The sequence below is a fragment of the Caretta caretta genome, chromosome 8 (assembly GCF_965140235.1).
Source record: "Caretta caretta isolate rCarCar2 chromosome 8, rCarCar1.hap1, whole genome shotgun sequence".
NCBI lineage: Eukaryota > Metazoa > Chordata > Testudines > Cheloniidae > Caretta > Caretta caretta.
This window is the reverse complement of record NC_134213.1, coordinates 2,322,181-2,338,364: the sequence shown is the minus strand read 5'-3', so window position 1 is coordinate 2,338,364 and position 16,184 is coordinate 2,322,181. Positions and strand designations below refer to the sequence as shown.

General features: G+C 43.2%; 1 protein-coding gene across 2 annotated transcripts in view; it reads right to left on the bottom strand.

The window, feature by feature from the left end:
• Window positions 1-287: 287 nt before the first annotated feature.
• The window catches only part of RNF145 (ring finger protein 145), a 58,877-nt gene continuing 42,980 nt past the window's right edge, over window positions 288-16,184 (bottom strand). For both annotated transcript variants that reach the window (XM_048860537.2, XM_048860539.2), the window contains 6 exons: window positions 13,720-13,895; window positions 8,513-8,653; window positions 7,011-7,193; window positions 4,520-4,667; window positions 3,255-3,611; window positions 288-1,944 (listed from right to left, as the gene is read on the bottom strand). In XM_048860537.2, the coding sequence (XP_048716494.1) occupies window positions 1,498-1,944; window positions 3,255-3,611; window positions 4,520-4,667; window positions 7,011-7,193; window positions 8,513-8,653; window positions 13,720-13,895 (1,452 nt within the window). In that variant the 3' untranslated portion in view covers window positions 288-1,497. The remainder of the gene's footprint in view (window positions 1,945-3,254; window positions 3,612-4,519; window positions 4,668-7,010; window positions 7,194-8,512; window positions 8,654-13,719; window positions 13,896-16,184) is intronic.

The window sequence follows — 16,184 nt, the reverse complement described above, 5'->3', positions numbered from 1 at the left end:
AGGTATTTGCTGTGGGGACCAGTAGTCCAGCAGCACTGTGGGAAGCAGCATGCTTAGGCTGGGGGGGCAGAGAGAACAAAACATACCGTTTTGTAGTTGCTCCTCTAGGTTAAGGCACCGGTGGCAATGACAGGTTTTAACAACTAGAATGGTCTTTGGCTAGAACAGCACTGTAACACATGTGGGAGTGAGTATCAGATCTGCTGAGCTCAGAGGGGAATGCAGTCAGTCTGCATGCACATATAATTCAGGTACCACCTTCTGCTTAAGAATCACATCACCAAATATAAAAATCTTCAAATGTAATTTATTAAGACATTGAGCTATGTCTGTTCGTCTACATCCAAATTTACTACTAAAAATAAAATCATATCACATTTCACGTTAAGAATACCAATTTTGAAAAAAACACTTCAGAGCCAAGCCTATTGTATAAATAAGTGACTAGTTTCTTTTCATATCAAAATTCACATAAAAAATTTCCTGCCCCCAACTCCCCCCTCCCATCCCTAGTTCTATCTGAAGCTGTGATGAATGTAAAAATTTAAGTATGGACACATGCGTGTCAAAGAATAAAGGTGCAAATTCTATTAACAGCTTTAAAAGTGGCATTTGCGGCGTTTGATCATACATGTTTCTGTACTCATTCCCAAAGTGCAAATATTGCCAGAGTTTAACACTGTTTCAATTCAGCTGCAAGAATTAAACATTACACAGGATCAAACAGTATTGCAAGGCCGCTATCTGTGCCCTAAAACTCATCCCACTCTCTCCTGCACTTTGCAGTGAAGGGCAAAGTGTTCATTAGAGCTTTAGTTTACTTCACATGGCCCATACTGTGCATAATATATTAACAAAAGTTTCATATACATCAAAATATTGAAGACTCCATCATAAAAGTCAGGAGTCACTATAGATTACATGAATGCAAATGTAATTGCCCACCAAAAATACCCAATGCATACACGCAATGTATTAGAGTGCTTCCATCTTCCAATACAATCAATGCTGTTACATCTTTGATTTTGGCTTCAGTGCTGTACAAAATTTTGTCAGTAATCATGGCTGCGCTCCAGTCAATGCAGAAAAACAGGCCAAAGCATTCGAGCATCTCTCACTGGTACCCTGGGACATGGTTCAGTGTGATTCTTCCTCCCCACCCCAAACACAAGTTAATGGTTGTGTTTCTTTCGCACCTCACACCCCCCTACTTCTCCTCCTTCCCCTTCACCCGCCCCCTGAAAATACTCTATGTCCATGTCATTTGTTTCCAGTTTCTCCCTCCCTTGCAGTTCAGAAGCAGTTTCTGAAGTCATTTCTGTTGAATCGCCTTGGAATTGCCTCTACCAGGCAGCCCACAAAAATCAGCATGGGATTTTACATTTCGACCAGCATTAATTGCTAAACTTTTTCACAATTGTGGAAGGGTAAGTTCGCTCTGCTGAGTCAGGCACGGGTCTCTGACATGGGTCTGTTCCTACATCATCTTCTGCCACTTCAGAACTGGATAGAAAGTCTCGGGTCCTGAGTGAGAACCTCCTCCTGGCCTCCAATCGGTTCCTCCGCAATAATCTCCCCCTGGCTGGCTTCAAACAGACACGTGTCACAATCCAGATTCTGAGAATCGTTCTTGGCATCCTGAGAGTGCTCCTGGTGATCTGGCCCTTCAGCCACCTGTCCGTTACGATCACTAGGGCTCTCTTTTAGATTTCTCTCCTCCTGGTGTTCAACACCAAGATGTTCAGTTGCTTCTTGATGACCAGTATTTTGCTCTGCTCCAGGGTTTGGCTGTGGAGCTGGCTCTGGTGCCAGTCCTGGTGGCTGCGAGGGGTTTTTAAGTTGACAGTGGCACAAAGGACAGGTCTCTTGCACATACAGCCATTTCTTAAGACAACCAGAATGAAAGAAATGGCTGCATGGTGTGATCACAGCAGATTTCATGTCCTGAAAATAATAAACATCAAGATGTCACACAACAGCCAAACACCTTGTCCTCCCAGAACTACCCTACATACTCCACCTGACCTCAAGTTTACTCTGTGAGATGAAAATTCTAAGGCAAGACGTGTAATGATTTTTCTACATACACACAAACCTCCACATAACTTTCAACAGGCACAAGACCAGTAAGTTTCCAGAGGAAAAAAAGTGATAGAACTCAGGTACCCAGCCTCATGAGGCTGATGACAAAACAACTGCAACCCCATGGAAGTTAGCCCCATACAGATTAAAAGCAAGCACAAAGGAACTGTTATTTACAACGCTTTGTGGAAGTAGTTGTAGGGTCTGGGTTACAGAGTACTAGGTGGAAGGACAAACCCAATAGTCCACTTGTAACCACCATGGTGTGAGAGCAGCAGAGTAGAAATGAAGTGCCTGGACCTAAGGCACTGAGGTGAGACCAGGGATTTTTACTCAAATGCAAAGCAAGCTTTTGTTTTAAATAAACATTTCAGATCACTGAAACCAAGTTTGGAGCCCATCCAATCTTAATAAAATCATGCTGCATTCATCCTAGGGTTACTCTCTCACTTCCATTCACAACAAACATGATTTCCCAGGGAGGAAAGAAGCACACCTGTATTTTTTTCTTTTTTCCAAAGCACAAAGTGTGGTAAAAGAAGTGCTTCCAGTGTTAACTTCTAATTTCCTTACTTCTGTTGGCTTATGTTAAATCCTTCCCCTTACCGTAATTAGGTTTATTTTTCTTTTATAACCAGTGTTTTAAATTAAGCAAGAGTGGGAATTAACAATCCATGGAGACTGAATTGTTTCTACGAAACCGTACAATACATTGGCTAGCGGTGTACATACAGCCTTACAGGAAGCCGTAAGAGAAATCTCCCCAATTGAAAAAAAAAAAAAGTCATTGTTTGCTTCTACTAGAGAGACTAGCTTGGCCCATACTCACTGGAAATGCTTCAGAATCTCAGATACGTTCAAGAGTATGACACTTGCTTTAGTTAAATCTGAAAACCGATTTTAAAAAAAGCAAAAAACAAACGAGAAAAAAGCTATTCTGGTCTATTTAAATTCCTTAATTTCCATGTTAGTTTGTTCTAGGTTTCCAATGCAAGGACTCCCTCCAATTCTGCACTAAGCCAAATTACACACAGCAGAACTCTGTGGGGATTGCAACTGAAACACAACTGAAGTCACTGCACTCGTTACAGCACCGGAGACTAACTCCAGACCATCCAAAGGTATGTTAATAAGAGTCACTCCCCTACAGTTCTACTACTTGAATTGCAAACCTGGTAGCAGATGGCACAGATATCATTGTGTTGCTCCAGCTGTTCCTCTGTGGCAATGGGCAGCGATTTGATCTTATTCACAGCATCCCTGCGGAGAAGAAAACTTTTCCACCCCAGCTGGGCCCGGAGCCACACATTGTAATAGGAGTGGATGAAGATTATCATTGAGCCCATCACAGTCCATTCTCCAAAGATAGTCTCCGAGACGCCGTATGCCACGACGCAGAGAGCCACGAGGAATTCCAGCAGCCGGTATGTGCCGTTTACATAGTAAATTACATCGTCCATATTTTCTACTGGCTCTTTTCTGAACTCCTCAACCATAAACAACACATAAATGAAAAGTGTTCCAAGCACCTGAAAAGAGGATAGAATGACATGGTTTCAGCATTCAGGTCCCCAGGGTAAGTAGAGTTCAGTACACACAGGGCCTCCCTCATCTGGAAGCATATAAACCCCAAATCAGCCAACTACTTGCTTAACTTCAAGTAGAATCTAAATCCATCCCTACTCACAAAGCATGAAGCTTCTGCTTAAATACCAGGGAAACCCCTGCTTAAGTGCTTTGCTGAATCAAGGCTATAGTTAGGGCTTGTCCATGCAGAAAATGCATATGAGAGAGGTGTGATTTCTAACGTGCACAGGCCTATTGGTGTGAACACTCTTTGAAACAGCACTACGTTAATGTGCACTAGGGAACTTTTAGTTCATGCCAGAAGGGTCTACGCATGGGCCAGTCAGCGTGGGACATGTTGGTGCACTTTAGAAATCACACTTCTCTCGTGCACAGTGCCGTGCCATGTAGACAAGCCCTTAGAGACATGGATAGTGACTAGACACACAAAGACATCACATGACAAGCTTCCAAGAGCTATTTTTTAAATAGTGAATTAAAAAATGAAAATGAGGATACATCCCCCCACACAGGAAAGTACGTATGTATGCATGTTTTGGACACCAATATATTTTCAGATCACCTCTGTCATGGAAGTCTCCTACAATGATGCAATCTATGTGCAGTTTGGAAGCTTATTATTGTAACCAACATGCCCTTCCAATCCTACAGCATTATTTACAATAAATATTTTAGTTCCCTGTGTTCTCAGCCCAGCACTAGAGTACTCTAGCCGCAGGAAGAGATAAATAAAAGATTTTACATCCCAGCTTCTGCACTCTAAAACTCCCCCCATCACTGTTCTGGTCATATCCCGTTACCTTAGGGAGAGAAAAAAATAAATGACTACCATGAGGCTAGTGTGCCTTACCTGGAGGGAGGTTAGAATACTGCTAGAGATAATGATCAGCAGCCAGAAATCCATGTGGAAAAACTGACAAATCATGTAGGCCATGTATGCTGGGAACACTAGCAAGAACAAGCACAGGCTAACTGCACGGAAATGCTTCCACAGGCTCCTGCAGAAACAATGCAATGGTTGGGATTCAGACAACTGGCATCCTCTCACTGAGAGGACAGTGGCTTATGTATCTACGGAAGGCTTTTACTTTACTAAAAGGAATTCTTAATTTCCTCAAGTACAGTCTAATTCGCAGTACAAACAGACAGTTATTCTGATGGAAGTTCAGTTCTTTCTTCCCTGTGCCTTTCTCAGCACAAAGTGGAAAGGCTACATCCTCAGTGAGACAAAGGCAAAAATTAAAGACTACAAATAAGTTACATAGGTACTGCCACAGCGGATCAGGTCAGTGGTTAAACTAATTGTCTCTGGTCTCTGACAGAGGCTGATACCAAATGCTTCAGATGAAAATCCAGGAAATCCCATTAGAACAATTATGGAATAATCTGCTCCAGGCAGTCCATGCTCTGAAGCATAAAGGTTTGTAAGGTTATTTTAAATGCTATCTGGTATACCTGCAGAAGTTTCCCCATAAAAACATCTCATACTTCGACTCTTACTAGACTCTTTGCTAGCCTCTATAACCACCTGTGAAACTCACTGCCACATGACGACTGTACATTGTGTAAAAGTATTTCCTTTTATCTCTTTTAAATCTGTTGCCTTTCAGTATTAACGGATGTCACCTTGCTCTTATGAAAAGCGATGAACTGTATTTATTTAGATTTTTAAAAATAAAGACATCTATTCCAAGGCTCTAGTTATCTTAACATACTTGATCATGAAATAAGTACAATTAAGTTAAACCTCAGCAGCACTGAAATTGGTTCCACAGGAACTCAGCCAAACAGCCCAGCCATCTACCTCTCCGTGATCAAGGAAGCATACCCTCAGCCTTCTCCAAAGACTTTTTCAGATAGGTGTCTCTTGCAGTATTCCCCAAAAGAAACCAAATTCAGGCTATTTCAGATCAAAGGGGAGCAAGTTCCAGAGTCTCAGAGCGAAAGCCCTGCCAGCTGTCCTCTCCCTTTTATAAGGCATAGCTCTTCACTATTTTGTAGACCCCTATCACTAATCTCTCCCCTACACAGTCCTAATCTCTTCACTCGCATCCCATTTGGAAATCTTTCCAGTGCCTCTAGTCATTACTCGCTATGCTACTTGGCAGCTCTCTCTGATTTCTTTTTACACACATTTAGTTCCAGAAATAAGAGATACACTGAAACTGACAAACGATAGTAGAAGGGAAGAAAGGAGAGAGGAGAATTACCCTAATTTGACTGCAACTAAGGTTAGAAGAAAAAAATTCTAAAATTAACTGAATTTTGTAAATACCTGTATTCCTTCTGGGTTAGGGCGGAGGGGCTTTCCCCACCTCATTTGTTCAGAACTCCCTACAAATTCAGCTTTGGACCTGGCAAACCGTTACAATTTTCTGCTACCAGTGACTATCTATCTGTTTGAGAACCAAATACTATCTCCTGGCTCTACTCCCTTTCCTTTCGTCAGCATATTTAGAGTTAACATGCCACAGAGACTGTGTTGACCACAAGCAACCTCTGAGCCGAACAGACTCACTGGATATAAATAAACCTCCTCTTTTATTTAGAACGCTTACAGATTACATAAGGGGAAGAGAGACATGCAATTAACATAGGAAATGCAGTTTCATGCCAGAACACCAAAGACAAATAAAGCTCCTTAAAGAAACACAAAGAAATCAAAGATAACAGGAAAAAACCCAGCAAATCAAAACATCCACAAGACTCCCTTCTTCCACTCCTCAGGTTCTCTCCATAGACACCTCCCATTCCAGGACTACAACCGGTCCCACAAGCCTGGGATCCTGAAGTTAATCTATGGACTATTACAACTTGGTAGAATTTTTTCCCCATGATTCTATTAAATAACTGGCTGTCTCCGTGACATGCTGAACTGTGGTTTTGTTTAGCCAAGAGCAGCGTTCTGTGTCTCTCAGTGCAGGGTGATGACTTTCCTTCCGTCATGTAATACCCACACAATTCCTGAGGCCAGTGGCTGCAGAGCAACATGATCCTGTGCAGACTGTAAGACATGCTCACAGATGAGTCTTCATTAGGACCATGCGACTCAAGTCACTTTCCTTCTGCAGAAGGAATCATGTTGCAAAGCATCTCTGTGCTGGTGATCATCATTGTGTGTGGGGGGGTGGGGGGGGAGGAGCAGGGAGGAGATAAGGAGAAGGAGCAAAGAAATGAGAACTGTCTGTATACTAACCTTATTATTCTTTAGTCTACAAGAATGTGGACCACCTTAACTTACCTTTTGGTAGCCCACAAGGCTATCAAGCCATACATTAGTGCGCTCACCTCTACAAAAAAGAGTTTTAAATAGCTTTCAGTTTAGAAAGTGCATTTCTTACTTGTCCCTTGAAGCTCCCAGTGCCAGAACAATGGGATCAGCAATCTCCAACATGGACTGAAGGATGGATGCTACCACAATGAAGAGAATAATACTAAGCAGGAATGCCCGATGGACAACTTGAAGCTCGATTAAACCAGTCTGCACGGCCAAGATCAGGAGAGTGACTCCTTCTGTCATCCCCCTTTGGGTTGGGGTTTTGAAGAGAAAGTGAAAATAAAATGCAGAGGGTTAATTATTTTGCTTCATCTTAAAATAAAAGTCTGGCATGTATGAAATCAACAGTTTGTCTAGCCCTTTGTTTCTGATTCTATTTTAAGATTTCTTTCTGCCTTGTATGACCTCAGGAAATTAACATTGATATATTTCTTTAAAAAATACTGCTTATACTTCTTTGTAGCTTGTAGAGGCTTCGCTGACCTTTACTCTTTAATGTATACAGTGGTGCTGTAGCCATGTTGGTCTCAGGATATTAGCGAGACATGGTGGGGGAGGTGATATCTTGTATTGGTGAGAGACAAGCTTCAGGTCGGGACCTGAAGAACTCTGTGTAAGATATTCCCTCACCTGCCTTGTCTCTCTTTTCCTTTAATGACATTCCTGTCTGAAGTCCTACCACTTGGGTACACTTTGAAAGCAATGAATTCAGAGTTAGACATACAGCACAACTTCCAATGTTGCTAACAGACACTCTAGAACAAAGAGTCCCCTGAATGTCCCACTTTCACTCTTGTGGTTTTGAAGTTGAAAGTGAATTTAATATTTCTGACGTAGAGACAATGACAGCACGGTCTTGAAGCAGTTACAGCGCAGCGTGGACTACCCATGACTGGTTCTCCCCCACGCCCACAATGCTTCTGCACCATTCCTGGGCAGCCTCACTTTATCCTCACTGCAATTCCCACTGACTCACCTCAGAACCCAAAGTACAAACAAGTCCTTCACTTGTGGCTTGAACCAGCATTTGACCTCCTGGTAAAAGCTAACATACAAACCCACAGGGCCACAACTAAACTCCCAATGTTATGTCAGGCAGTTATGAGAAGCACAAGAGAAACAAGTTGCCTATATTCTTCGGCAGTTTACCACAGTAACTTTTAGCTGACCAGTGCAAATCTTCCACAAAAGATTAGTTTGGTTTCACATGTAGTTACATGGGGGGAAATGAACCAGGAAGTTAAAATATAACTACATAAGCATTTAGTTTTTCTAAACATTTTTAGATTCCTTCAGTCACTGATCCCCATGACGACACCGCAAAGAATCTAAAATCCCAAAGAGAAGCACTGTATGTATTACAGAACTGCATGACTGCCATTCTAAGATTCATGATAGACATTTCCATCTCAAACCCTTTAAAATAGTGTATTTGGGCTAATAAATAAGAAGCATGTCAGAATTCCTATGCATCCTAAGGCGTTTATAACGGGTTAAAATAACTCTCAGTTTAACAAATGCCAACCTCAGTGCTACGTAGTTCTAAATATGCTGCCAGGCACTTACCTGTTCATAGCTGGGTCATTCATGAACGCTCGGTAGCCCTGCAAGTAAAACTTGCAGAGAGTCAAAACTCCCAAAGCAACAAAGGAGACCGTGAACACCAACCCCAGGAGTGAATATGGAGTGCTGCAACATTCTGCAATGCTGGGGGAAAAACACAGTTTAATTAATAAAAAGATTTCTTCAATTAAGAGTCTGAGCTGGTTTGAAATCACATCTGGATTGGCTTAAAAAACAGAACATGAGCAGCCCCACAAGTACATGCACGTTCTTCTACTGAGACAGAATTACGAGAGCAAAGTTCACTATTTTCTCCTCGGACATCAAAGGTCAAAGATTCACGGTTACTCAGTCACAAAAACGCATTGTTATGTCTATCAGCTGATAAGCAAGCCTATGTGGTTCCCCATTGCTCATTCAGATTGTGCTTCAAGACATCCCCACATGGTGGTGCTATCTTGCTTTTACTTTAATAAAGAAGAGTACTCATGCTCAGGCATGGAAAAGTGATGTACTCAATTCACTTAATGACATTTCAATCCAGTTACCACAAGATGACGCAAAGTTACAGCAGATCAATTTGATTGATTGGTTAGTTCCCACACACTGCAATACTACCAGGATGCCAGTCACTATAGAGTGCTCATATAAACGGTTATTAAAACGGCTAATAAATTGTAACGTTTTTCATAATTCTGGTCTGAAAAGTGATCTGAGATCTTGATATTCAACTACTGCTGACCCACAAAAGAGGCCTAGTACAAACTTCAAATAAGAGACATACGGCCTTTAAACAATTATCTGAGTGAGAACACAGGATGCTCTCGCTCTCAGGCCTACTTCTCTTTTGACTTGCTACTACAGTGAAGTCACAAGGTGAACCCTCAGCTGCAACAAGAGCTGGGTGCAGCCAAGTTTGAGGAATCATGAGAGAGCCGTTTCAGCTCACTCATCCTGGGGCCTGTTTTCCGCAGTCCTGGCCCAGCGCAGTCTGTTTCTCCAGAGTACAACGGCCTTTAATGGGAATCAATCACACTGCTACTATGGCTATACATCCTCCCACCTCCAATGTCAGCAGAGCTGGAAAGCAGTGGTGTAGAGCTGCTCTATGCTTGCTTTCTCTAACACCAGGGAGTCCTCAGCTACTCAACTCAGGGCCATGTTCTGGCACCTTTGGCTACAACAGCAATCCTGGTTCCTTCAGGACAACAGGCTGTTCCCAGAGAAATTACTAGGATGCCACATTGCAGCATTCTGATTAATTCACTGCTGGGTCAAGTAGAAGCAAAGTGCTCCAAGAAAGAACATGTGTCAGAAAAACTAGATGGAATAAAGGAAACGATAAATAGATGCACTGGTACTCTTAGTCCATTTTTAATGTTTTATACGGCACCAGAGAGGTAACACAATAAAAGCAGGTCATTTCTTTTTAAAGTGTCTGTGTAATACAGCATCTCAAGTTTTATTACAGATCATTCTGCTTATTCTTCAGCAATCCAACATTTTAAGTTAAAATATCCCTCCTCCCCTATTTGATAGGGCATGAAAGCCTTTTGTAGCTGAATAGGAGGCTCACTAGAAGCTTCTTAACTTCCTGGCTATGCCTCTGCACATGAATGGTAGCTGTCTTTGAAAGAACACCAAAGCAGAGAATGTGGAAGAGTCTCATTCATCATACAATCAAGGGGTACTCCCGATAACTCATCAAATCCTCCCTATTCTCCAGTGGGAGTGATACAAGCCCTTTCGGAAGGTGGCCTACAGATATAGAAAGCATAGAGTCCGTAATGGAACACTGGCTTCTAAGAACACTCCTCACCACCAGAGCTCTCAGCAAAGAAGGGCACGTCTACAGTACCAAAACAATAAGCATAAAGCTCAATGTGCACATGAGACAGATTTGTCTAACTGGTTGGAAAAGAAGAGTTATGCCCGATGATTGTGGTACAATGTGACTTGTAGTGACTCCTCCAAGTTCCCAGTATGTTGCTCTGGTGTGACTACAAATAGGAAAGAACTGGCCAAAAAAGGTGGAAGTCCCTGTAAGGGATGACTATCTTCCAGGAACCGTGCTTGCGCTGGTGTTTGTCCCTCTCAGTACTGGTCATGTGCGCTGTTTAAGATTAAGGGCCCCGCTGTGTGAGGTATTTTTGAATAACTTCAGGTTTTTTTCCAAACTTGTCAGGAATGAAGGAACTATAGTTAAGGGGAAGTCTGATCCAGGATAGCTGAGCCTCCAGGTAGGCTCCATAATAAAGAACTTTCAACCCCTCTAGCAAGCATGCTACCACCCTTACTAATGAAGTTGAAGCGGAGATAATTTACTGTGTAAGGGACTCAGAGGAGCTTAAAAACCTCAAACAAAGGACTGACTGGAGAGCTTTCAGATTTATCCTTATGTGCCCCCAGGTGTGAGCTTGTAACTGTCCTGAAGGTTTGAATTCTTGCCATCTTCAAAAAAAAAAAAAAAAAAAAAAAAAAAATACAATGAAGGCTGTGTATTGTTATTGTTTGTTGTGCATTTGTGGAAGCTTAACATTGCTATTAAATGCACTCTGAATGCTCTTGCTTGAATTCCAGAGTTGTACACTCTAGGAAATAATTCATTACCGCTAATAAAGGGCACGTGTGCCCAGACTGCTCTTTTCTGGCAGAGAAACATTTTTCCATTTTACTAAGTAGACTGCAGTACAGTGAAGTCTTCTGGCTGACTAGAGAATCTTTCTTAGCTTGTCTAACAAAATGATATTTTAACATCCTCTCCTAAACAGTTAGGCTGTCAGAGATAAAACCTGCTACTGGAGCTTGTTTCTCTTCTGAAGAAAGAGAGTGCTGCTGTTGCATTTTCTTACCATGGCAAAGCAATGCACCTTTGGCCCCCACAACACTGGCATAAAAGTTTCCTGGTTGTGTGTGTTGCTCCCAGGCAGGTAAAAGATGACAGCAATTGCCAAAAACCCACCAGGAAGGATGCCTTGAGGAAACGCATCCCCAGAGCGTGATGAAATTGAGTCTAAGAGAAAAAGTCTGGTGCTTTCATGTTTTGGGCTGTACAGAGAAAGTCTAGCAAGTAATATTTTAGAGATGGCATTTCGTTTAACTCTCACTTATTATGAAGATACAGATTTATTCTGATACCTGGCAGGCAAGTTCTACCTGATGTACATGGATGGTACATGATCATTCACACTCTTGCCCCTCAATTCTATGGCACAATTCCAGAATCTAAACACTAGAACTGGAAGTGGTTTAGACTGCACCAGGTAAACCTGTGTTTTAACTTTAAATAATTTCGGTAACTGGAATACTGACGGTTCATGCCTGCAAAGACCAACGCTGATTAACAGGGATATTTGCACGGAGTGTGTCAATCTGGCATTAAAAATCTTTGCTTTTGGAGATCTTGTGCATGTAGCAATAGCCACAATATTTGCCAAATGCATGAGGCGTGTCAGAAAAATCTAAGTTCCCCTGCTGGGCCATGCTGTAGAAGCCTCTGCTCTCTGCCTACGGCCAGACAGACTGCACACATCACTAGTGCACAGGCTTCTGTATCAGGCACGGTGGGGAGCTCTGAGCCTAAATGACTCAGTGATGTGGGAGCTAGTGGGTCTTCTCTGCGAGGAAGAGTCATTTCATCATCCCCAGATTCCTTACCTTCCTGCTGTCAAGGGTCTCAGATTTCTGACCCTAGTGACAAGAGTCAAATTTTCCAGTTCTTCACAAGCAGCAAAAAACCTGTCATCTACCCAGCAATTTCTTCAACTCAATCACAGAAATTAGAGATGGAAGAGACCTATTAGGTCATGCAGTCCACACCTCTGGCAACTGCTACAGTACAGTTAGGTACAGTCAATATTCTACTTTGTGCAAAATTAAAACTTCAGTGGAGGTGTAAAATAGTTGGGGTTTTTTTTGGGGGGGGAGGGGGAGAGACTGAAAACTAATCACCTCTGTTAATGTTGTAATGCAATACAATACTCATTGTACTATTCATTTTAATATGTAATGTGATCAAACCCCTGGAGTTTCTCTGTTTATTTTAAGTTGACAATGAAATCAGAAGACTCGAGTACTGTGATGGACACAGGGCCATATGTGAAAGGTAAGTGACAGGAATGTTCTATGACCTTGATCCTGAGACTGTGGTGTCAAACAGATTATTCTAAAAACAAAACCTTTACAGAGAGTTAGAAGATGCTGGCAATGTTTCTACTAAACCACACAAAGTTGATAGACAAGGTCCCAAATGCAATAAGAAGGTGAAGGGAAAGACTGGCGAGTCATAATCTAGTAAGGGAATGACTGGAGACAGGGTGGAATAGGTTTCCTATGCTTTCTCTAAACCTTGTAGAAAGATTAATGCCAAAAACAAGACAGGGAAGAGGTATGAAAAGTTCCCAAGCACCAAGGTACTGAGAATGTCCCTCTGCTGATGAAATGGTCCATAAGAATGTGGACTGCTAAATAAAGACACCCTTCAGAACAAACCAAACATCAGAAATAGTTTGTTAGAGAATCCAGTCCAATACCCTGAAAGCTAGATTCCAAGAAGAATCCAACTGGGGAACAGCGTAGCATACTGGGATATTTAGGATCACCATCAGAAAGATAACCCAAGTCTCCTCTTCCTGAAGAAAATACTTTTTTTTCCCATGTGTGCTTTATTTCTGATTCTGCTGATATCATTGTGGATGGAATTCCCCATGGTCGTTGTTCATTGCTAAACTTTCAGTTATGGCATGGATTTCAATGCACTCCAGAACGTGTTGCATATCACAGCTGAAAATAAAGCCTCCAGGACCCAAAAGACACATTGATTCCTCAACACAATCCTACAGACAAGTACCAGAGGAGGAATGCGCTAGCTAGCCTCAGCTGGTGATATCTGAGTTTGCTGAGTCAAATCTTTTGAAGCCCTACCAAACTTCTGAACTGAAGCTCTGAGTGTACAGTGGTTTGCCCATCACCAAGTTATATTTTGTATTCACTGGGAGCTTTTCCATAGTTCTGTTAATACCCCTCTCTCCTGAGCTGCTGTGAAGCAGAAGGCTTCACTGAACTAATATGCATGATGGACAAATATTTACTGGGGACTAGAAGAAGACAGCTGATTTAAACCATTCCATCTGTAGAAGACAGTAGATTAGTTCAGGAATACAAACAATGCATGCACAGAAAACAGCTTTTTATGGACACTAGTTAATTACCTTGTCAGAAAGAGGAAGAGAAGCCTCTCTCTTGAGGCGGGCTGATCTCGTGTGCTGAAATAAGAGTAGATTTGAAGAGCAAATAAGACAAGCCAGAACACCATGAATAGAACAGGGACCACCAGCTGGTTCCACAGAGACATCCCCAATGCCAGGAGACCGTACACCTCCACTACCTGGGCAAGGTAAAGACAAGACCAGTTTGTTGTATTTGTTCACATCCTGTATGTTTACAGAGATAACAGAATAGAAAAAACAAACAAACATTCAATTCATTTGCAATTCAAACCATGAGTCAGATTCATGTGGCACAAGTGGGTCAGTTACAAGGATTCGTGACTTTGTATTTCTTTGACCTTTTGTTAAAGGCAGGTGCTAAGTGCCTCAGACACCTGTCAGAGCAGAGGCTAAATATCTAAAAATTGGCACATTTGCAACATGTGACTTACAGTCTGGACAGCAATTCTTTTAAAGTTTATGCTACTGCTTGTACAATGTTAATACTAGGTGACTATGGAGCAATTTTCAGAAAGCTGGAAGGCTAATCCCTTAAAAGTGACAGGGAAATTATTCACCACTAATACTTCCACAGATGGCTTTATTTTAAATCAAATGTCTGTTTCTCACAGCCAAGACAAGAATCACACAATGGCTAGGGAGTACCCACTAGGAGAGAGGTGGGCAAACTATGGCCCGTGGGGCCACATCCGGCCTGCGGGACCCTCCTGCCCAGCCCCTGAGCTCCTGGCGCGGGAGGCTAGCCCCCACGCCCTCTCCCGCAGCCTCAGCTCACTGCATCACGAGAGCAATGCTCTGGGCGGGGGGGCTGCAAGCTCCTGGGCAGCGCAGCTGCAGAGCCCAGCCTGACCTGGTGCTCGGTGCTGCGCGGTGTGTGGCTGGCTCCAGCCAGCGCTGCCAGCCACGAGTGCTCCAGGGAGCAAGGTAAGGGGGCAGAGGGGTTGGATAGAGGGCAGAGGAGTTCGGGGTGGTGGTCAGGGGTGTGGATAGGGGTCAGGGCGGTCAGAGGACGGGGAACACGGGGGTTGAATGGAGGCAGGGGTCCCGGGGGGGGGGCAATCAGGAAGGAGCGGCGGGGGTTGGATGGGGTGGTGGGGGGCAGTCAGGTGCAGGGGTTCCTGGGGTGGTTAGGGAGAAGGGTAGTTGGATGGGGCAGAAGTCCCGGAGGGGCAGACAGGAATGAGAAGAGGGGTTGGATGGGGTGGCAGTGAGTGGGGGGTGTGGATGGGGCAGGGGCCCCGGGGGGCATCAGAGAACAGGGTGGGTTGGATGGGGCAAGAGTCTCGGGGGGAGGGGTGTCAGGGGGCAAGAAGCGGGGGGGGGAGGGAGGGAGAATAGGGAACAGGGACCGAGCCACGCCTGGCTGTCTGGGGAGGCACAGCCTCCCCTAACCAGCCCTCCATATAATTTCCGAAACCCGATGCGGCCTTCAGGCCGAAAAGTAAGTTTGTATTTTAAAAGAAAAGAGAATTAGAGAAAAAACTTGTACTTTACAAGCATGTAACTACTAGTATTTTAGAGTGAAAGATTGAGTAGGCAAATCATATTATTTGCAAATCCCTGTCAACACTGGCAAATGTTACAACATATTACAGTGAGGTCCTGTAAATGTAATTTCTATCATAGCTGACTAACAAGCAGCCGACTAGTTTGGCGGCCAGAAGCAGCCCCTGCTCAGGCTCTACAAAGGATCTGCAGTGTCCCTGCGAAAGATTCCTGTGGCACAGGAGCAGAACGGGACCAGCATAAGCACCCCTACACAGAGAGGGGGTGCACCTATAGTACTGAGCAACATGGGGGATTCTGGGAAGCTCTATAACTTGTAGGCAGCCCCTGAAGTTGCTCTAAACTTATACCAGCCCCCAAAGTCCAGAATCCAGGATGCATAAAAGGACAAAAAGTTGCTTTTGCCCATCCTCCCCCTGGGCTTAGTCCCCTGAACCGCTGGGTTCAGAAGATGAAGTTAAACATTGGGCCTGGGTGTCTTAATATCCCCCTTCTCCCAAGTTTTTCCACTGGTATTACAAACAACTGTTTGCACTACTACAGTTGCAAAGCCTCCAACAACTGTGAGGTCACAACTACTTGATTAAGTTATTACTGAATAATTCATGCTGAAGTCAGCAACTACCACAAGTAATGACAAAGGATGAGTACGTCATGTTAAAATCAGGTTAGGGCAAAACTCCAATCTGGTATAAGCAGATTCATCTTCCTTGACCTTCAATGGAGTTGCATCTACTTACACCAGGTCTGAAAGGGGGCCAATTTTTTCACCACGATTTTTGTTTCTGGAGTAGGGAATAGGCTCTAGATTTCCACATTAGTGAGCTCCTTAAAAATAAAATTAGAAGGCTGATTTTCTTGTTTTTTCCAGCTTTCAATTAAACCAGATTATAATCATAATATGCAGCCCAACACAATTACAACTGTTCCCATTTGCTGAG